The 23466-nt window shown below is 38.3% G+C and overlaps 1 protein-coding gene across 3 annotated transcripts in view; it reads left to right on the top strand.

The window, feature by feature from the left end:
* BMT2 (base methyltransferase of 25S rRNA 2 homolog) overlaps positions 1 to 23466 on the top strand; it is a 37571-nt gene that overhangs the window by 3152 nt on the left and 10953 nt on the right. For all 3 annotated transcript variants that reach the window (XM_051632499.1, XM_051632516.1, XM_051632508.1), the window contains 2 exons: positions 13879 to 14020; positions 22736 to 22909. In XM_051632499.1, the coding sequence (XP_051488459.1) occupies positions 13879 to 14020; positions 22736 to 22909 (316 nt within the window). The remainder of the gene's footprint in view (positions 1 to 13878; positions 14021 to 22735; positions 22910 to 23466) is intronic.

Here is a 23466-nt window from a genome sequence, read left to right as displayed (position 1 = left end):
GTTTCAATGAGCATTTGTAAAAGGCAAGCCAGTATATTATCTTACTTGCTTATAACTGGCACCATTGTTATAATTTTGTTTCTCACAATAGTTTTGTTTGTTTTGTTTTGTTTTTAAGATGAGCCAGTGAAAAAGTGACACTGCTTCCAAACTGCAAGCTAACATGTTTCTGAAGAAGTTTCATGCTTCTCAGCATGCAAAAGCATTATTTCTTAATTAGGATGCATCACAAACAATTTTTTTGCAGTTACTAAAGGAATTACTAGAATAAAGTTCAGTTACCATTGTGTCATTAAAAGGGTTTGATTATTATTTTTTGGGGGGCGTGAAAAATTAATTCCTGATATTCATCAAAGATCAATCTTGGTGGCTTTTTTAATTTCAGCATTTTTTTGGACCACTTTCACTTTTAACAACTGAATGTTGGATGGATTTTGTATGTACTTCTGTACTGTGGCTCATGGCATAGTCCCAGAGCATGCTACTGCATTTATGACTAGCATTTGCCGTGTTCAAAATGGTTCAGCTTTAATTCTTTTAAGTTTGCACTGAAGTGCTTTTTTCTATTTTCTTCAACAATTTTAACTTTTTTACTGCATGACTAGTATTTACCTTTTCTGTTACAAGGATATTACTAATCTAGTATGACTTACAGGGGTATATTTATATCTGTTCTCTTTTTTCATTTCCTTTTAATTCTTTTTTATTTCCTTCCATTTACAACCCCTCTGTTGTTAATTAGTAATTAAAGAAGAGAAGCATGTAAACATGAATATCATGGCTGATTTGGTATTTTGCAATTGTAGGATCCTCTTTTTTTCGACTGTGAATCCTACAGTAGTATTATATGCCACATATTTTTACACGGTTTAATGAAGTTTAACGAGTATGGAGTTTTTAATGTTAAGAAAGTGTATTTTTTTAATTAAGGTGATTGTACCTTGTCCACACTGAATGTGTCAACTAAATCAACTAATCATTAATACATTGTTTCAGAGTACTTTTAAGGCAGTGCTAGGGACAGACAAAACCTGTCTAGTGATTCCTAAAAATGCCCAAAATTCCTCAGGTTAGCCTATAAACTTTGTCTTAATGAAGAAAGCTTTAAGTGAAAACAAAAGACTGAGGTGCAACATGTTCATTTAGGACTGTGTATCATTAGCATAAGACTCCTGTTTTTCTGAAGTTTTACTTCTGCTCCCTGTCCAAACGGGTTAGTTTAATCTTCAGTGCATTGACGACAACTTCTTAATGCAAATGGTGGATAAGCCAACTAGAAGAGGAGCGCTGCTGGATCTTGTGCTCACCAACAAGGAGGGCCTTGTTGAAGCAGTGGTGGTCAATGGCAGCCTTGACTGCAGTGAGCACGAGATGGTGGAGTTCAGGATCCTGTGTGGGAGGAACAGAATACCCAGCAGGACCAGAACCCTGGACTTCCACAGAGCAAACTTCAGCCTCCTCAATCAATTGTTAAGGGAAGTCCCATGGGACAGAGTGCTAGAAGGTAAAGGGGCTCAAGATAGCTGGACAACATTCAAGGACCACTTCTTGCAAGCACAGGATCAGTGTGTCCCAATGAGTAGAAAATCTAGTAAGGGAGCTAGGAGACCAGCGTGGTTAAAAAAGGAACTGCTGGGCAAACTCAAATGGAAAAGGAAAATCTATAGATCATGGAAGGAGGGGCTGGTTGCTTGGGAGGAATATAGGACTGTTGTCAGAGAATGTAGGGAGGCAACTAGGAAAGCTAAGGCCTCCTTGGAACTTAACCTTGCAAGTTGGGTTAAGGACAATAGAAAGGGCTTTTTCAAATACATAGCCAACGAAACTAATACCAGAGGCAATATAGGCCCACTGCTGAATGAGTTGGGTGCCCTGGTGACAGAGGATTTAAAGAAGGCAGAGGTGCTGAATGCCTTCTTTGCCTCTGTCTTTACTCCTGCAGGCTTTCCTCATGAGCCCCAGTTTCATATAGCCCCAGTAGAAGTCAAGATAAAGGAGGAGTTTGCCCAGGTAGATGAGGATTGGGTTAGGGATCAGTTGCGTAATCTGGACATCCATAAATCGATGGGTCCGGATGAAATGCATCCAAGGGTGCTGAGGGAGCTGGTGGAGGTCATTGCTAGTCCACTCTCCATCATCTTCGGTAAGTCATGGGGAACAGGAGAGGTGCCTGAGGACTGGAGGATAGCAAATGTCACTCCAGTCTACAAGAAGGGCAAGAAGGAGGACCCGGGTAACTATAGACCAATCAGCCTCACCTCCACCCCTGGAAAGGTGATGGAACAACTTGTCCTTGGCACTATCTCTAGGCATATCAAGGAGATGGGGGTCATCAAGAGCAGTCAACATGGTTTTTCCAAGGGTAAGTCATGTTTGACTAACCTCATAGCCTTCTATGAGGAAATTACTAGGTGGATAGATGATGGTAGAGCGGTGGATGTGGTCTATCTTGATTTCAGTAAAGCATTTGACACCGTCTCCCACAGCATCCTTGTAGATAAGTTGATCAAGTATGGGTTTGATGATCAGGCAGTGAGGTGGATCAAGAACTGGTTGAAAGGAAGAAGTCAGAGAGTTGTAGTCAATGGGGCAGAATCTAGTTGGAGGCCTGTGACTAGTGGAGTCCCTCAGGGGTCGGTATTGGGACCGGTGTTGTTCAACATCTTCATCAACGACCTGGATGAGGGTACAGAATGTACCCTCAGCAAGTTTGCTGATGACACCAAGCTGGGAGGAGTGGCTGACACACCAGAAGGCTGTGCTGCCATTCAGAGAGACTTAGACAGGCTGGAGACTTGGGCGGGGAAAAACCTGATGAAGTTTAACAAGGGCAAGTGTAGAGTTTTGCATTTGGGGAAGAAAAATGTCATGCACCAGTACAGGTTGGGGGCTGACCTGCTGGAGAGCAGTGTGGGTGAAAGGGATCTGGGGGTCCTGGTAGACAGGAGGATGACCATGAGCCAGCAATGTGCCCTTGTGGCTAAGAAGGCCAATGGCATCCTGGGGTGTATTAGAAAGGGTGTGGTTAGTAGGTCAAGAGAGGTTCTCCTCCCCCTCTATTCTGCCTTGGTGAGGCCGCATCTGGAGTATTGTGTCCAGGTCTGGGCCCCTCAGTTCAAGAAGGACAGGGAAGTGCTTGAAAGAGTCCAGCGCAGAGCCACAAAGATGATTAAGGGAGTGGAACATCTCCCTTATGAGGAAAGGCTGAGGGAGCTGGGTCTCTTTAGTTTGGAGAAAAGGAGACTGAGGGGTGACCTCATCAATGTTTACAAATACGTAAAGGGTGAGTGTCAAGAAGATGGAGTTAAGCTTTTTTCAGTGATGACCAGTGATAGGACAAGGAGTAATGGATACAAATTGGAGCATAGGAGGTTTAAGGTGAATATCAGAAAAATTTTTTTTACTGTGAGAGTGACAGAGCACTGGAACAGGCTGCCCAGAGAGGTTGTGGAGTCTCCTTCTCTGGAGACATTCAAAACCCGCCTGGATGCATTCCTGTGTGATGTACTCTAGGTGACCCTGCTCTGGCGGGGGGGTTGGACTAGATGATCTTTCGAGGTCCCTTCCAACCCCTATGATTCTATGATTCTATGAATCTTAATTACCTTACCCATCAGGGTAAAATCCAAATGCTGAAACAGCTCTCAAGTGCTCAGTTTTTCACTCATAAGAAACTTCAGGGTTCTGCATGCTTGACACAAGCACTTAGAAAGTACGGTAATTAGGGTTTTTTTCATGAAGCTTGAATTTCTCCTACTAGCCTGTTACAACATGGGGACAGGAAAAAAAAACAACCTGGAAGTCTCTTGTTCTTTTTTCTGTTGCATGGAACCACAGGTGACCCCAGATTTTACAGGATTTTTTTCTATGCATCTTTTAGGCACCTATGCATTTATGTTGCATATATTGCATGTGTGCTGATGTCAAGCCTGACAGACAGAATCACAGAATTGTCAGAGTTTGAAGGGACCTCTAGAGGTCATTCAGTCCATCTCCCCTGCTAAAGCAGGATCTCCTGCACATTACTCAGGACTTCATCCAGGCAGGTCTTGAATATTTCCAGAGAAGGACACTCCATAACCTCCCCGGGCAGCCTGTTCCAGTGCTCTGTCACCCTCACAGTAAAGAAGTTTTTCCTCACATTTAAATGGAGCTTCCTGTGTTCCAGCTTGTGCCTGTTGCCCCTTGTCCTGTCACTGGGAACTGCTGAAAAGAGTCTGGCTCCGTCCTGCTTGCACCCACCCTTTAGATACTTACAGGCATTAATAAGGTGTCCCCTCAGCCTTCTCTTCTTCAGGCTGAAGAGTCCTAGCTCTCTCAGGCTTTCCTCATAAGGGAGACGTTCCAACACCCCAATCATCTTTGTTGCCTTCTGCTGGACTCTCTCTAGTAGTTCCCTGTCTCTCTTGAACTGGGGAGCCCAGAACTGGGCATAGTATTCCAGATGTGGCCTCTTGCCAGCAAGGGCACATTGCTGGCTCATGGGTAATTTACTATCTACCAGGACTCCCAGATCCTTCTCCTTGGAAATGCTTTCCAGCAAGTCCACCTGTAACCTCTATTGGTGCATAGGGTTCTTCCTCCCCATGTGCAGGACCCTACACTTCTTCTTGTTGAACCTCACTAGGTTCTTCTCTGCCCAGCTCTCCAGCCTGTCCAGGTCATGCTGGATGGCAGCACAGGCCTCTGAAGTGTCAGCCACAGCTCCCATTCAGTATCCTCAGCAAACTTGAGGATATACTCTGTCCCCTTGTCCAGGTCATTTATGAATATGCTGAACAAGACCAGACCGACTATTGGTCCGTGGGGGACACCACTGGTTGCTGGCCTCTAACTCAGCCCTACTCCATTAATCACAACCTTCTGAGTTCTGTCACACAGCCAGCTCTCAATCCACCTCACTGTCCACTCATCTAGCCCACAGTCTCTCATTTTCCTAGTGAGGATATTATGGGAGACAGTGTCAAAAGCCTCACTGAAGTCAAGGTAGATGACATCTGCTGCTCTCCCCTCATCCATCCAACCAGTTACATTGTCATAGAAGGCTAGCAAGATTGGTCAAGCACAATTTATTCTTGGTAAATCCATATTGACCGCTCCCAATAGCTTCCTGTTCTTCAATGTGTTTAGAGATGACATCCAGAAGGAGTTGCCCCTTCACCTTCCCAGGGACAGAGGTGAAAATAACTGGCCTGTAGTTTCCTGGGACCTCCTTCTTGAGAACTGAAGTGATATTTGCCTTTTTCCAGTCCTCAGGCACCTCTCCTGTTCTCCATGACCTCTCAAAGATGATGGAGAGTGGCCTATTAATAACATCTGCTAGCTCTCTTGGCACTTGTGGGTGCATCCCATCAGGGCCTATGGACTTCTGGATGTCCATTTTGGCCAAGTTGTCTCTAACCTGGTCCTCCTCTACTGACTTTTTTTCCTCTCTCCAGACTTTTCCCCTTGCCTCCACGGTCTGGGATTCAGGAGGGACAGCTTTCGTAGTGAAGGCTGAAGCAACAAAGGCATTCAGTAACTCTGCCTTCTCTGTGTCTTCCACCACGAGGGCACCTACCTCATTCATCAGTGGGCCTATCTATTTCCTAGTCTTCCTTTTCCTATTGGTATTCTGAAAAAACCTCTTCTTGGTGTCTTTAATCACGGTGGCCACGTTGAGTTCTGTGTGAACTTTGGCCTTCCTAATTTTACCTCTGCGTATTTTCACTACACCTTGGTATTCCTCATAAGTTTGCAACCAGCTTTTCCAAAGGCTGTAAACTTTCCTTTTGTTCTTGAGGTCCAGCCAAAGCTATTTAGGCAGGCTGGTCTTCTTCCCTGTCAGTGTGTCTTTCGGGTCCTTGTAAAAGCAGATTTAGTGGTTTCTAGGGAAGTAAACATGATTGAACATCTGCTCTGTGATGCTAGTTTGTTTGTTTGTTTGTTTCCAGTTGCTTGTAGCAGCCAAGTAAGTTTAATTTTTACTGTGATAAAAATCCCTCCCCTGATACAAAGGCAGCCTTTTTTTTATCTGAGATATTACCTTAGTAATCATGCAGAGCTGTATTTATCAAGTAAACATTTACTGTGCAACATGACCCTCAGTTACAGATGGTTTTGAATGTAGTCTGGAAAGATGATTTGCAGGACTTTATACTTCTCCCTGGTAATCTTGTATTGAGTAAAAATGGGGAAAAGAAATATTAGTGTATTTGTAAAGGTATTTTATAAAATATTTTACTGTGTGTTCACTAAAATGTTTCACTTCTCCTTCTGTACAGCTGTTCAGGCTTAAATCACACAGAACTGGTATTTGTCCTGTTACCGTATCACAGATGCTGACAAAAATATTTCTAGGTGGTAGTTTGATTCTTTAAAAGAAAGATATGTTGAAACTTCAAATAGATAACAACTTAATGAAAAGGTTCTTCAAATCCTAAAAATTAGGAAGAATTTACAGGGCCCTGCCTGATCATAATGAGTAGTCTGAGTAGGTAAGTGGTTTAGACATCCACGTGAGAAGTGTCCTTCTGAAGTCAGTTGCTTTTTGGTCTTTTCCTTTCTCATCTTTATCATGCAAAACCTTGAGAGTTAAAGTTCTTCCTGATGTAAAACAGGAAACATTTCAAAATAGTGGCATTTTTCACAGGACAGGGAAACTGTGTCACTGAACTCTACACAATAAGTTAACAGTTGTTATTCCTTTTTGTTAAATAAAACTGGTTTAGAAGTAAACCTAAGTTTTCAAGAGTTCTAGTTGTCTTTCCTCACTTGAATTAATTTCTGGGAAGAGGGAGACATTTTGTAAAATTAACTGTTACATTTTCAAGCCATAGAAACTCAGTATCATTGCATTAAAATCCGAATTGATGCTATTTATGATGTGGGCATTAAGATACAATTGCCCTTATTGTTTGCCACACCAGAGTTTTGCAGTGAAACTTTCGTTAGAAATCCCATAATATTTTACAGTTTGGGGGATTTAATAATTGGTATCATTTAGTTAGCCCACAAATTTTGAAAACCTACTGGCTGTGGCATAGACTTATGTCTACTGAAAAAAACACCTGTATGTAATCTTCCCTGCTTTTTTTTTACCTTGGTGGGGAAGATCGTGTTCCTGTTGTAGGGTCAGCATAATGAAATCTGCAACTGCACCTCAGCTGCTTCTAATTTTGCTCCTACATTTGCACAAATAAACCAAGATCAGTAGTTTCTGTAATGAGTTCATCTTGGCATTGGTGGTGTTAAGGTGCGTCATGTCCATCCTCAAAGTCAGGTTTGGGGGAGAGAGGGTGATAGTTTCAACATGGTAGAACCATGGGGGCAGCAATTGCTTAAACTATCTCATATAGGCTCCCCACTGTTGGTGTGACAACTGTCAGAGATTTATATCATATCAGAGACATAGATCATTCTTCTGAGTGATATAAGCTGGCCCTCAATAGGTGCTTTAACTAGTAGCTGAATTGTATCCTGGGAGTCTGTTTAATGTGAACTGATAGATAGGAGGTTTACCTGACAAGTCAGGTGTAGAAATCTGCATTTGGTCAACTGAATCCTTTCTATATGAGTAGAAGGAAGGAACACTGATCTTGAGATAGATGAAGTTTTATTGTGAAATATTTCAGGCAAATCATAGAATGCCAGATTGGAAGAGACCTCAAGGATCACCTGGCCCAACCTCAAATCCTAAGAAGTGTAATACGAACACTGGTCAGACAAGTGAAGAAAAATATCAGCTCTGATTGCTTGAACTTTGTCTCAGTTGAAGTTCATGTTCTGTATTTAGACATACAAAATTGGGAAACAGCGAGGCCAAAAATACCTAATGTCTTTCACAAAAATACTGGATATGCTGGTTAAGTAAGGCAGATGTTTACTAGGTTTCTAGTTTATCTTGTTTACACCGAAGTTGATACTCCTCGTGTAATTAATTTTATTAATAATTGCCACCATATCCAGTCATGTAGTAGTACAGCTAAATTTCCACAGAAATGTCACTATTGAGAGATTTTGACAGATGTTCATAGGAATTTGATTTCAGCTTTAGCCTAGTAGACAGTGGAGGTGTCCTTCTCCTATTTAGTGTTCAGTTTACTTTTTCCAGCAAGTAAGTGAGAGGCAGTCTTAAGAGGCTAAAAATGAGATGTATTTTTTTTTCATTCCACAGTGCATTGCCATCAACAAAAGCTCAAACATTTTGCTAGGCATTGCTGTGGCCAGCAGCCTGTCATCTGAAGTTATCTAGCATTGTCATGGACACTTGTTAATTGTGGGGAGAGGTTTGTTTTGAACAATGAGCAATTTAAAGAGTTTTATTAATACTGTTGTACAAATATGAACATGACATCTTTGCTTCTGTCTGCCAGTATTAGTCAATGTGTGGAGTTTACTTGCTTCTCTAGCAAAGCCATCGGGGTAGCTGAAAAGGGGGTGGTGGATTGAATCTGGATTTTACGTTACCAATTTTTATTAGCATGTAGGTAGCCAAGACTTGTAGCCAAATCCTTGTTTTGGCTTTTGTTTTGTTTTTGGTGGTTTTTTGTGGGTTTTTTTGTTGGTTTTTTTTTGTTACAGTTGCTTCAAATTCAGAAAATTGTAGTTTACCAGAAGGAAATGGTGGCTTTTCTAATTTCAGTTTTCCTCTCTCCTTAAGGAGGGAGGGTGGTGTTGCTTAAGATCTAAAACCACACTGCATCTTCCTGAAGTGCATGTCGTCAGTGAAATTTTGGGATGCCAAGTCTTGATTGGTGATGAGTTAAGTACCTTGCACTTGGTTTTGAGATTTTCAGAGATGACTGCAATGTTTTTCTGGAGAACACAGAGGGAATTAAAGAAAATAATAATTACAAAACTTGTCTTGTGGGTGCAGATAGTACATTTAACTCTGATTTATTCTGTGTTATCAAGCAATAAAATAGTTGATTCAGATCAGTGGTTTGGGTTTTTATCTCATTCTAAAATGAAAAATACTGCCTTTAGCAAAACTGAGCTGTTTCTTTTATAAAAAGAGGGTTGTGTTTTGTTTAAAATACGAGTTTATATGGTTTGCTGAAGAAGATTTTACTAACTTTATTGCATAAACATGCCTTAAATGACAGTTCCACTTAACACTCTATAAAGAAATGTCTTTAAAAAGACAAACAAAATCTAGGATGGGAGAAAGCTGGATTTTGTTTTTAAAAATAGATTGCCTGGAGAGAGGAGTTATGGTGTTGAGATTATCCCACCAAGAATGGCAAACCTGGTTTCACGCTGTGCTGGGAGCCTTTGATGAGATCTTATAAATAAATGTGGAATAAAAGGAGTTCTTACTGAGCTTGTATGTTTCTTCTTTATTAAAAAAATATTTTGTTGTTGAAACTTAAATCCACCATTAGGTCTCTCTTGCTGTTACCCACAATTAAAAGTATCTTGTAATTAGAATCATTTAAAAATAACTTCTATGAGCCTGACCTTTTCTCTCTGTGATAGGAGTCAGTAACTGCTGATTACTTTGTGGTTGTGTTTTGGGGTGTGTGATTTGGTGGTTCTGGGGGCAATATTAATGTGGGTGGAAATTACTTAGAGTGATTCATCTGTTCTAGGTAAATTGTATTAGATGTTTGATTTTGCATTAGAAAAGCCTGTGTTAGAAGAACCTACAATCATTTGTTTACTGACGGAATTGCTAGAAAGAGATGTGCTTTGGGCTTTTTGTTTTTAAAGTAATAGTTAATCTTCAAGGTGAAGAGTAGGTCATTTATTTTCTAGGCAATTCTGTATAGACAGGAGAACAAACATGAAATAATTTTTAAATAATGTCACTGTAGTGATTCGAGAGATGTGTTCTGAAGAGTCAGTGCTCAAAACAGTTTTTAAATCACATACAAGTGATCTCCAAGTGCATAGTGAAAGTGTCGAGTAGCCTTAAACTTTTTATTATGGCATGGTCATGAGCACTTAAGATGAAAAGTTTAATATACAAAATCAAATATTAACTTTAAGATGTAATTGAAGATTCAAGACTTTTTTTTATTACTCATTTAGATTAGCCTACCACAAACTGCTCTTTAATTTACAACATTACTGATTGCTTTACAGAGGATTTTATGTATCTTATTTCTTTAGTAACCATTAGTTTTGTGGTAAAAGCTTCCTGCATATTTTACTGCCTTTCTGGTTACACAAGCAATGATTCATAAATAAATGTTTAACTCCAATAGAGTTAACACAGTATTTGCACATGGATTATAATGTGTTTTTTGAAAAAAATAATACATAGGGTTTTTTTGTATCTATTTCAAATTGAATGCTGCAAGACTTGTAGTTACTACCTCAAAATTTCAACAGATAGGGAGCATTATTTGCATTTTCTACTTAATAGGAGACCATGATTCTGGAATTAAAGTTCCTGTAAATCTAATTCTTCTGTGCCTTCTCAAAGCTCATACTGGAGAAGAATGAGGTGAAAAACAAACCCAAACCAACTCTCTACCATGGTATTTGCTCAAGGGAATTTGGATCTCAAATGATTCTTCGAAGTGTTTTGAATCCTTTTCTTTGAAATTCCCTGCACAATGGTGCCAGCATCTTAAGAAAACTCTTTAGCTGCTGATGTTTTGGAGCTGCCATTAATGAAAGGGTTGACAAATGGGCACCCTATCAAACCCAGTATTGACAGGTCAACAGCAGGTGTTCAGACAAGAATCTGTGAGAAAAGCTGCTGGAGTATCACTGTATGCTTCCTTACCGTTCCATCTTTCCATGATCTCATAATCTGGGAACTCCTGAGTTAGAAACTGTGCCTTTGAATATGGAGTTTCATGGATTTTCTTTCCTTAGCTTGCTCAGCTGCATGAACTTTGAGCCTAATAATACATTTTGTGAAGAAATAACCTTTTTTTTTTTTTCATTTTAAGCTGCCCTTTTATCCTTTTTCCAAATGTCTCCCACTGAACAACAGATGTTGTTCCATATTTACATTTCCTGTGCTCCTCCTGATCTTGAGCAAGTCTGTCCTCTCCTGCTTTCATTCGTCTTTTTCTTGCCTCCATTTGGGTGTTCCTCCATGCAGAAGCTGTGCTGTATCTGTCCCACATTGCCATTTTCTGTATTTCAGCCTGCTGTACTGGTAGATGAAAACAAACCAGAAGTGCACACAGAGTTTACTTCATGTAGAATGTGTGATGGAATTGCTTTGTAATTAATTTTTCACTTTTGTTCTGCATATCTCTCCTAATAGTCTGTATCATTCCATCTGTATCATTCCATTTTATTTTCTTGTCAGCTCAGTGCCAAGAAGCTGTCAATCTCATGGGCATTTCTGTTGTAACCTAAAGTCCGTATCTTGGAGTGCTGGTTAGTGAGCTCTGGGTCTGTTGTATCTAAATTTAAGATTCTTTACCTGACTTTCAGAGGGGAGTCCAAATCTCTGCCTAGTTCGGAGGGAAGTAAGGGGGAGTTGCTGTGTGAGCAGAATTCAGTGTCAGGAGGCAGGAGGCATTGCTACTTTACAGTAAAAAAGAGCTGGCTAGTTAAGAACATCTGGTCTTTGCATATTTCTTCTTACCCGTCTGTCTTATTTCTTAAGTTTTAAGGAAAAGTGGTATTTGGAAATAGAATAATTGCTTAAGAATAGACCAAATGAAGTTATGGACTAAAAGAAGAACAGTATTAAACTTGGGATTTTTTTTATTTGTGATGTTTTCTCTCAGAAAGTGTTCCCTCATTTACTTTTTTCCTTTCTAATTAGCTGTGTATTCTTCAAACAAAACTGTAGCAACTGCACTTTATTTAAGCATTTCACAGTTATCTGGAGCATGCAGCGAGATTCAGAGTATTGTGGCACAGAAATCATTAAACTTGATCTAAATTGCAGCAGAATTAATTTACTTTGAAAATACGCTTTGGACTTGGCTAGTGCTTTCTGGCTTGGTGCTGTATAAGTTTTGCAGTTTCACACAAGAAGAGCCATAAGATTTGTGCTTGCTGATAGGACACTGTCTATGCTGTTTCTTGCTCTCTTTCATCAGTGGAGTATGTTTTGTCCTGCCTGATTGCTTCTACTTAAGGCTCTCCTGAAAGCTCTGGAAAAGTGACCCTTAAGTTTTAGCAGAAACCGCTGCAAGGGCCTGCCTGTAGCTTGGGTGATTCTCTGCTCTAGTGGTCAGCTGGTAACGCCTTTTCTTGTAAAGCATATCTCCTTGAACTTGGGTCATATTTTGGGAAATAATGAGGGATGCCACTCAAATATAATACTATATTTTTTGTCCTGTCTAATAAATTTCTTATATATGCTCATTGAATAGCAAGCAGAATACATTTCTTGCATAGCTTCCCTATTTTGCTAAAACTAAGTCATGGTTACTCCTTTCCATCTCAACTGCCATCTCATACAAGGGAGTATAAACACCTAACTTTAAACATGACTCATTTTGATGATAGTACAAGTGTCCTAGATGTTTATTTTTGGAGACAAAATTGCTGCGACATCCCTAAAGCAAACTTAAATAGGGAGGAGTAACATGGATAGGTTAAATCCTCTACTTGTGCAACTGTCTATACTTGTTCATCATACACAGTCTTACTGTAAGTGGAGGACAAGGGAGGTGAGGGATTGTTACTGCTTTGCACATGAGGGTGGAAAAAGAAAAAGGGTTGCCACTGGAAAAAAAAATATGTTATTACTGCTAATTAAAACAAAGCATATGAAATAAATTGCCATAAGTGAGTTAGAAATAGAAATCTCTTACTGATATTAGGACAGGTCATACCATAAGCTTCTTTCAGGCTTTAGCAGGCGTTAATAGTTTATGCTTGATACACTTTTAAAATACTTCTTTGTAATATGAAGGTACTACAAAAACTGGGTCTGGAACCATATTGTGCAAAGTGTGTTGCCTGTCCAAATGTTAAAATAAAGATCTGCACTTGAAAAGTTGGTTTTAGTTGTATCAGCTTATTGGGTGCAAACCCAGTATCATTTGTATTCTACACATTTATATAAATTTGAGATGTGTGCACCCATTTCTGAGTAAGAAACACAAAAGGAATTTGTGAAGATCATACCAGTGAGCGCTTCTTTCTTAGGACAGAAATGTCCTTTTGGTAAGGCATACCAAGGGTTTGTGTACCGCAGAAACCACAATATGAATTGTGGCTAGCCACGACTAGTATTTATCTTGCTTTTGTTTAGCAGTTCATTATGTAAAGCAAGCTAGGAGAAGTGGATACTTGGCAGGAAAAGAGGGGAAATAATAATGTTCAATTACTTTTAAGTATCAGAATTTAACCTGTAAGACTGCTTTTTAGCAAGGTGGAGAGGATGAAAATAAATCTGTCCCTGGAGATCAGTAGAGATTTATCTGTAATATTTCTAACCATGGTTGGTTTGATTCTTCAGTACTGTGCCCTAGAACCTAAATCATTGACATTGGCTAGATTAGGTTAACATCAGTGAAGGCTTGAATTCCTTTTCCAATGTATCCAAAGGAATCAGTAGTCTGGGTTAAACTCCATTTCAGCATCTTTGCAAGTAATGTCATCCACAGTGTTTGCCATGAACATGGAAGCTACTAGGAAACCTTTCAGTCTTCAATGTTTGTCATGTTAATGCTCATGCACAAAAACCTGAAAGCAAAACTTCCCAGACTTTAGTTTCACAGAAAAAAACTGAACAAAATCAGCATAGTGAGAATATTCCTAGTTTCTCTGGTACCCGGTAGCCCCTTCCTTCTCAAAAACCTGGAATTTTCTTTAACTAGAGAAAGGGGACCTTGTTTTTGTTACATGCAGGTAAAGTAATCTCTTGGTGTATTATGTAACTGCTTTAAATTGGAAAATGGGGATTTTTTGTCATGGAGATAATGAGACACTTTGTATCTAATGTGCAGTGTTTTCTGTTTTGTTTAGTGGGAGACTTCGATAAGATCTGGCGTGAGCACTGTGAGGACGAGGAAACTCTGTGTGAATATGCTGTGGCAATGAAAAACCTTGCAGATAATCACTGGGCAAAAACTTGTGAAGGGGAAGGCCGAATTGAATGGTGTTGCAGGTAAATATTAATGTATTGAAAAGATGTATTTGAACACTTCTGTTTGCAAATACAAGGCTTAAAGGCTTTTTTTTTTCTTTTTTGCCAATTTTCAAGTTTTGTTCTATAACATTTTAATGATTTATTGCTTCTTAAAACAAATACCTTCTTACTGTTCCAACTTACTAAGGAAATACAACTTAAAAAGTGTTTTGTTTTAAGGTGACTTTTTAGAAAAATATCTTCAACAAACAAGGTTTGTTTTTTTCCTCAAATACAGAAGCTGTTTGCAAGTAAACCTATTAAGTATTTTTCTATACATTTGAACATAAACTAAGCAAATGCAGTGAGCACAGCTCAAGCTTAATTTTCAGCATGCTGGTTTGAGTTGTGTGTGCAACAGTGTTTTCTGTGTAATCTGATCTCCTTTCTGTGCAATTTGAAATCTTAATCTTGACTTTAACCTCTATGGAACTCACTTTAAATGAATTTAAGATTGTACAATTCCTATACGTCATAAACATCTGACTTTTATTGGGTTGTCTTAGCAGTAAAGTCATTAAGTGCCTTCAACTAAACTTATTTCAGTCCTTGAGGAAAATAAATTTCTACAAGAGAAATGTCAGTTTCTCAGGATTCCTGCATAGAGTGGCATCTGTACAGCAGAATAAAGCAAAAAATTGTTGAAGCCTAACTGGGAAGATAAATTATCAACGACCCTGCCTTTGGGAATTACTTTAGACAGACAAAAAGTAACATTGTGTCCCAGTCAGTGGGTCCTGCCAGGTGAGTGTTGCAGTGTGATGAACTAAAGGCAGCAAAGAAAAGTAGGCATGGTATGATTAAATTTAAATTCATTAAGTCCTTTGAGCCCATGAAACAGAGGAGGAGGGGACAACTGTGAAACAATTGATCTAGGGTGCATCTTGGTGGCAACTTGAGCTGTTCTGTGGCTTCTGGAAATGGAGCAAGTAATAACAAGATCGTTTCCTTTTGCCCTCCAACAGACTTAGATATTTGAGAACCATTCCTCTGCATATCAATCTTTTCTCTTTTAGCTTAAAAATAAAATCCAAAAAGCTAGTTAAGTACAGACCTTTTTTCAGATGTTTCATATATCCTTATGCCAGTTACAAAAAGGGTACTTCAGTTGGAAAGAACTATGTCCAAAACTAGACATACATTCCCCTGGCATTCTCAGGGATAAATAGAATGAAGAAATCTTACTGAGGTTGTAGTAAACTCTTGTTTATGCTACTGACCTTCTTTGGTGGGTTTTCTGTGGTTTGGTGTTTTTTCGTATTGGTGCGGCATTGATTTATGCTCACTTGTGATCCCCAGCTGCCCATTCCTTTTTTACAGGCTTCCTCAGTTGCTGGTTGTTTTCTTATATTTGTGCTATTCATTACTTCTGTGGAAATGCTGATATCTGTACTTCTCTTTACTAAATTACACTCTCTTGTATCATATTGAATTATAATACTGCAATTTTTGCAGCATCTTCCCCCTGCTTGGCATCCTTCATGGATCAGTAGAGTACTGACTGTTCAAACATTCAGGTTATCTGTGAAAATAGTAATTGTACTGGACCCAGGGCAATACGTTGCTTCGTATTTTCTTACAACTTGCTTGTCAACTAATATGTGAAACTTTTTTCCGTAGAGCTGTGTGCACTTATTTTAAAGTAATTTCAGGTAAACGGTGTTCCCTTAGCTTGTAACAAACTTATGTGTTACCCTGTAGGACAGGATAATGTTTCTTGTGGATAGGGGAGGAAGAGTTGATAGGCTGTATATTGAAATATTTTGGCTCTTTGTCTTACTTGTTTTCTGTGTGTAGTTCCTACAAGATTTACAAAGTAAACACTTAACTAAAATGTCCAGTTTGGGCCTTTCAGCATGAACTCCTATTGAAAAGAGAATCCACCTGATAAGAGGCACTAAATGCTCTGTCTCAGTCTAAAGTTTCAATTAAAGCACATACCTTTTCAGTTTGCAAGGGCTTAGGAGTTTTGTATCAATATAAAAAGAGGGATCCTTTTCACTTGTCTGCCTCAGATTAAACTGAAGCCTGGATGGCTAAGTACCAGAACGTATCCGATTGACTTTGTGTTCTGCAGTTTTTTGTTGCTTCTCTAAGGGCCAAGAGGTGTATGCCAGACAGATTGCAGGTCCCATTGTTCTTACTCCTCCTTGTGTCTGATTGTATAATTGCATGCAAGAGAACTTGACTTGCATGAGACTGAAAGCTTTTGCTAAATGCTTTAACAGTGTCACTAAGACAGCAGGAAGATAGCTGATGTATTAGATGAAGTTTAAATTGGGAGTGGAATGCTGAAAATACTCGGGAACCACTGGTGTATCCCAGCTGAAGAAAGGACAGTCTGAGCATTTGGTTTTCTCTGAAGCAAGATCTTTTCAGAGATTTGAAAAAATCCCAGAACTTTTCTTTCCTTCATTTTCCTTGTATTCTTTTATAAACAACCATTGCATAAAGTAAATGAGAGAATGCAAAATAGCCATTAGAGAAGCCATGTGTGCTTTTCAGTATCAAGAATAACAACTTTCTTGAAGGATTCTCCTTTCAAAAGCCTTTGTAGCTATTTAGTTGAAAACACTGCAAAAAGCTTTTTTCGGACATTAATTCTTAAAACAAAACCTCTTATTTTATTTCTTCACTAGTTCTTGATTTAAACAAGCACATATCCAGACTGTAGAAACCATAAGAGATGGGAAGCAGTACATGATAGACTGTGCTGACAACCATGTGCTGCATTGCATAGGGACAGTTTTATTTATTGTTTTAGGGCTACACTGTACAACTGCTAGATGGGGAGAGGGATTGAGGGGGAGAGGGATTAAAACTTTGTCCCCTTCCAGATGCAGGTTAATGATCCCCTGAGCAGTGTTGTAAAAAGACTGTGCCACACGAAACTGTCCTTCCCTTGCTTTCTCTATCTTTAGACAACTGAATACAGAGTAGCAAATGGTATTTGGAAACTAACCCTTCTCTTTAGTATCATTTGTATCACAACACAAAACTTAAGCCTTACACCAAAATAGGGTAAGATGATGTTTACCCTGAATAATTGTCCTAATTCTTAAATTTTGCTGGCATAGGTAGGCTTGTAAGCCTGTGTATGGACAGTGAATGCCAGCCTGTTCTGGTCTAGTCAGAACAAAATAAGCTAAACCAGCAGGTTTGCTTCTTTCTGTTGCTTTTGCATCAGTGTTAAGACTTGTGTTGACTATTTTTTTTAAATAACAAAAAAACCCAAAATATGCACTTCTGACTATCATGACAAAGCAGTATCCTGACCTGCATTTTTTTAACAAGTCTTTTTGACTGTTTCATGAAAAAACTGAAGAAATATGGTCTTGAAGTTAATGTCAGGTGAGTGCAGAACTGTGTGGAAAAACTTGGAGAGAATAGATATTAGAAGCTTATCGTAAAAGTGTGATTTACTGAGGATTCTGTCAGCGTCTCTCTCTACATCCATTACTAATCAATATTTTCAGAAGCAATCTGCTAGAATAAAGTCTGTTTGTTAAATTTGCAAATGAGACCAAGCAGAAAAGAATTGTCTACTCAGAGCAGAATTGAAATTAACCATGTTTTTAACTATACCAAATATTGTCAACTATGCAAATAAAGGCCAGGGAGTAATTGGTTGTGTCAGTCTTTTAGAAAACCATATGGATTCTGTAGCAGGCCCCAAGCTGAATATGAAACAGTCAATGGCATGCTTTTGCAATAAAGGCAAAATATACTGGAGGGTGTTAATGAAATTATCCGCAAGATATGTAGAGCACTTCTCTGACTTGATTCAGTATTGCTTTTAGCCAAAATAAGCTACTGTATTTAAAAAATAAGAAGCACCTCAACTCCAAGGAAGATAAAGAAATTATCAAAAATAGTGGGTTTTTTTTTCCATAAAAGCCTGGGAGTGTTCTTCTAGAAGCTGGAGCTGTGTAGTCAAAAGAAGAGAAGGCTTAAGTGATCTCTTACAAGATCTTTGAGAATAACAGGTCTCTTCCAGAACTGTAAAGCTGATCTTGTTTGAAAGAATGAAGGAATATTTCAAGTCCCTTCAACATGATTTTGCAGCTTTTTTAATGAGTGCAGTTATTTGAGCAATTCACTTTCAGGAGAATGGAATTAAGAGGGAGGTGGCATAAACATGATAAGGGAAAGCATTTAAAATGGAAAAAAATATTTAATGCTCATTGATCATGTTTGTATGACAGTCTTCATTTTTCCTCCTAAGTAATACTTTGCTGCGATAAAACTATATCTGTTTGAATGCTAGAGATAATTAGAGCAATAATCATATGGTGACTGCTGCATGGACACACCACCAGAGAAACATCTGATTACAGACCTAATTGTGTTTCTTAAAAGGAAAAATCTCAAAACCCTCAAAGTGTGAGCAAGTATGAAAATTAAAATGGAAAAATGTATACAAGTTTCTCAACTTGATATTTAACAAAATGTAATTATGATAATAAAAATTAATACTTTACATTGAGAAACCTTGTGCTCTCACCTCTGCCGGATACAGGATTTCCTTAACTGTGGTGTGCATTAAGTGGGTGTGCATTATAACAGCAAAATATTTTCCAGTCCAGAGGAAACTTTATTGCTCCTCTGAGTATGATTAATATGTACAAGGGACATTGAGAATTTTCCCTTCCTTGATTTTCTTTGGAGGTTGAGGTGTGGGTGGATTAAACCTGTAGAAGAGTTTACACTTTTTTTTCAGGCTAGCAGCTCTGTCAGTTGACACTAATAAATTTATTCCTCAGTATGTGGGAGGAAGGGAGAAACGTTTTCCAGAAAGAAACCATGATAAGAAGTCCAGACTTTCCTTAAGCTCTGAAGGGAGGCATGTTATTTCTCTGTACCCTCACTGAACTTCATGTTCAATATTAGGTTTAGGTTAGTAAATATGGTTAGGAACATAAGTCAAGCTCACCTTTTCCTCATTATAAAGCAGAAGGAAAGAGATGGACTGTGTCAGTATTTAGCCTGTAAACAGGTTGCTTGAAACCCTTGAGCACTGATGACAGCTGTCAGAAACTGCTTTTGCCACACTAAAAGCTGACCACACCAGCTTTAATTTAGTTGTTTGCTATTACTTGATAAGAGCTACCTACTGATTCTTTTGTGGCTTATAAATTTCATATGGTGTTGCTTTGGCAATTCCCTCCTCCTTTTTAAAAATTATATTGTGTTGAAACCGTGGTTTTGATCACTGTTTTTGTAGAAGCAGCTTTTCTTTCATTGCTGGAGAGTATTAGCAAATTAGTATGGATTCATATTGGCTTTTACTGAAACTTCCTATAAGTGTCCAGCCCAAATGGTGGAGCAGGAGGGTCAACAGGCTGATTACCATTTGAGATTTGAAGTATGGAAAGCAAGTTTCATTGAGAAAATATCTAGATTTCTTTTTAAAGCAAAGACATGAAGTGAACACTTCACCTGTCTCTCTGCCAGCAAAGTTAAAGTTTAGAGCTGAAACATTTATTTCACAGTTTGTGTAAACTGTAGGAAGTGCTAACTCAGGCAGCATTTACATTGTACAATTCTTCACAAAAAAAGTATATTTGTTTTAGAGCTATCACGATATCAAACACTGAAAGCTTAAATGTTAGTTAAAATGGAGCCACGCCAGTCAGTTCTCAGAATTATAAAGTAGATTTCTTAATTTTATTTCTTTGTAGAAAATTGAGGGATGTTCTGTTTATTACATGAGAGTTGTTAACTGTAGTGTCTTATATAGCTGTATATTCAAAACCACAGTGTGATGATCAATGATGGCTTTTAACAGCCATGAAGGTAAATGTGGCTATCAACAAGATATCAGGGGGTAAACTACTGAGTGCATTACTTCTGGTTAGCTACTGTGCAGTACCTGCCTACATGCTCACTGTTACTCCACATAGGTGTCAGGTCCACTTCCATGAGGGGAGGACATAAACAGCTCCTCTGAGGCTATGGAAGCCAAAAGGACAGCATGTAGTAATCCTGCCGGCATTACTGTAACTTCAGAAAGGCGTAAAATGGAGATCACTCTCTGTGGTTATGAAGTACAGTATTTCCTGGGATGTTTGTTTGGGGTTTTTGTATAGGTAGATTTGTTTTAGGGTTTGGTTTGGGGTGTTTTTTGTTGCTTTCTTGTGATACTGCTCAGGTGTACAGACTGGGATCTGAACGTGAAGAATTTTACCCAGTCTTGGGCCTTCCTGTGTCTCTGGCTGACAACAAAAACCCACGAGATTATGGTGTTTCTCCTCATGATTGACTTTAAGTGTCTTTAAGTGCAGACAAGGAATATCAGTTAAGAAGAACAGAGAATTTATGTGAACTCAGTTGACCTGATAGGCAGTGGTAAAAAGATGGAAAAAATACTGATTTACAGCAGTACCACGAACGAAGAAGAAATCACTTCTTGGTGACGAGAAGCTTATACTAACTTTACAAGTAGGTTATTCTCCTGTGCAACAGCTCATTAAGTGTAAAGCTGGGCCACAGACCAGCTTCTAATGAGTTAAAATGTTGATAACATCAGTAATTGAGGAGAAAAGCCAATACATTCTCCCAAGCTTGTGAACTTTTTGATGTGTTCTGACATACCTGTCAGCATTGCTATCAGTGCAACAGTATTTAAACTGCTGTTGATTCTGGATGTTTAAGAGATATAACGAGAAAAAAGACTTGGAATAAAGGGAATGCAAGGTGCTAACAAAGTAGTAAGGTAGCTAATAAATGGTGAGGAAAATATATTTTTGTATGTGAGTTTCATTTATTTGACTAAATGACACACAGAACTAAATAGTTAGGAAAGACATAATCCCTAAGTTGATCATATGCTTATAAGCAAATAATACTATATATAGTGTAAAATACAACTTTTATCAGCACACCAGCAATAACTTGAGTGTTTTTCTAGGGTTCTCTTTTGTTTACTGATGTTTTTAATCTCTTTCCTGCTAAATTAAATGACCAGCTCCTTTTACTGCAACGTTGTTAATTTTAGAAATCTTGTCTTTCTATATATGGAATCTCCAATGATGGAGAGAGTTGTTCCATACTGTTAAGATGTGGATTTTAGTTCTTCATTCCATATAGCTTCTCTTTGGTCTGAAAATGGTTTTTGTTACTGAGGAACTGTAACTATAAACTTGTTGACTGTAAATATAATGTTTACTGAGTTTATTTCTCATGTGTTCTCTGCTCCAAGGTTACTATCTTCATTTTAGAATTTTATATTCAGTGCAAGAATACCCAAGGCCTGCTTGAGCAAGTGAACTTTGCTTGTGCTTTGAGTTTGTTAGATGTTGATCAGTTTTGGTCTTGAAGTCATATAAGCATGTCAGCACACAGACGTGTCCAGGATAACACACACCCCACACCCCCTCCCCGGCTAGAATTAGTAACCTGGACATAATATTCTACTGTAATTACACATTTACTGACTCAAAGTCATAATTTCTTACCATCCTGCAATAAAGTGACTTCTATCTGTACCTTTTTTGATTGTGTATATTTACTTTTAAGAAACTCAATTCCAAGGGCTATTGTTTTTTACCTTCACATCTTACATGGTAGAGAGGCTGGATATATTCAATGCCTATAATATCACTAAGCCTTAGATAAGGTGTATTCTAAGTCTTTGTCTCTATTTGTAATTTAAATGCAACACTATACCAACATGTCCTTTCCCCAATCTGTGATGTGAAATACTATGTTATCTTGATCCTGTTTTGTACAAGGTGTTATTAAATTACATTTGAATTTGTTTTCTGGAATGTTTTCTTCAAACCTCTGTTAGAGGAAAACTGAGTCAGTTTCAAGAAAGCATAATAAAATAGATTGTTATGAAAACATCATTGAAACAAGTACTATTTCTGTTAAACTTTCTGTGCAAATATGTGGCTGGCACATCTAATTAAAAATACTGCTTTGCTTTGGGTGAGTCAGGCTTTTTAATTTCACAGCAACAAATTGTTTCCAATTCTAGTTCTACTTTGTGGACAAAATTCAGTTATTTTTGAATGTAATGCTTGCTTCTCATACGATAATGCTAACCGCTGGTTGAAGTATGCAGGTGCAATTTAACTTTGATAACATTCTTTCCTTCAAACTGGTTAACATTTCTGTTGGAGTATGACCAGATTATTTTGTTCTGGTTCCTATTAGCAGAATAATTACAGGAAAAAATTCAAAGCTGAAATTACCCATAATAATACAGCTATTGCAGAAAACAAAACAAAACAAAAACAAAAACACCCTTGGAAATCTCAATTGAAGTTAAAAACTGGTGTATGTTAGTCCATAAGCCTGGATTCTGTTTCTTTTCCCCCACATTAAGTGCCTTGCCAGGCACAGATGTTTCAAAAGCCTGTGCATTTATGGGGAGCTAGTTAATAACTCTGCACTTTAGTGGAGGGCTGCGGGGCTCAGGTGACAGCTGAAGTTTACAATGTTCTGACAAGACTTTTGCCTTGCTCTGAAAGTCTATCCGTTTACTCAACCGTCACGGCCTAACTTTTGAAAATAAAACACCATTTGACTTCAAGTGTCTTTGTGTTTATCACAACTTTCCTAAATCTTATTTACCAAAGTTGCACTAAAAGCTGGTGACACTTAAACCTCTGTCTTGTGTCTTATCTATAGTAACAACCAAAAATAGCATTCCGTTTTTCTGGGGAATTTTTATTTTTGTCTTTTCAGTGTATGCCGAGAATATTTTCAGAATGGTGGGAAAAGAAAAGCACTTGAGAAAGATGAAAAAAGAGCACTTCTTGATTCTAAGACCACTCCAGGTTTAAACGTTACCCAGGCTCCCAAGATTGAAGATCCCTTGTCAAACTTTGGCTTGACAAATCATGAAGCTATAACAGAAGAGTAAGTTTTACTTTTTTTCCAGACTTTTTTCCCCCTCTTTCTGTGGTAAGACTTATCTGGACATTTTTTCCCCATAATAACTACAGAAGGGCATATACATGTTTCAATAAATATTTATGTTGTAGTATATTTTGGTGGATGCTGTTAAAAAATTGCTTGAGAGTGACAACTTAGTCATCTTCGTATAAGTGTTAGATTAGTTTCACTTTTGTACGTCATTGGTTTGCAAAGCAATTTATATTAAACCTTGAGGTGAAATAAGGGAGATGTTAATTAAGTTAGAATCTAGTGGCTGTTCAGCATTGTTGAAAAGTCAATTGCTTATGTAAGTACTAAGTGCCAAATGTAAATATCGGAGTACTTAAAAGTTTATCTTCATAAATAATTGCCAAGTAACTCTTGATTCCAATTATACACTTCAAAAGCAATTTTGAATTATAACCCTTAATTTTAAATATGCTAGCTTTCTGAAGACTAGCTCTGCAGAAGTTCTCGTATGCTTGAGGTGTTTTCCTAACAACAGTTTTAATTTTGTTTTTGACCTTCACTCAAGTAAG

Source organism: Apus apus, chromosome 1 (genome assembly GCF_020740795.1).
Source record: "Apus apus isolate bApuApu2 chromosome 1, bApuApu2.pri.cur, whole genome shotgun sequence".
Classification (NCBI taxonomy): Eukaryota; Metazoa; Chordata; class Aves; order Apodiformes; family Apodidae; genus Apus; species Apus apus.
Note: the sequence above shows the minus strand (reverse complement) of the source record. Positions and strands in the feature narration are given on the sequence as shown.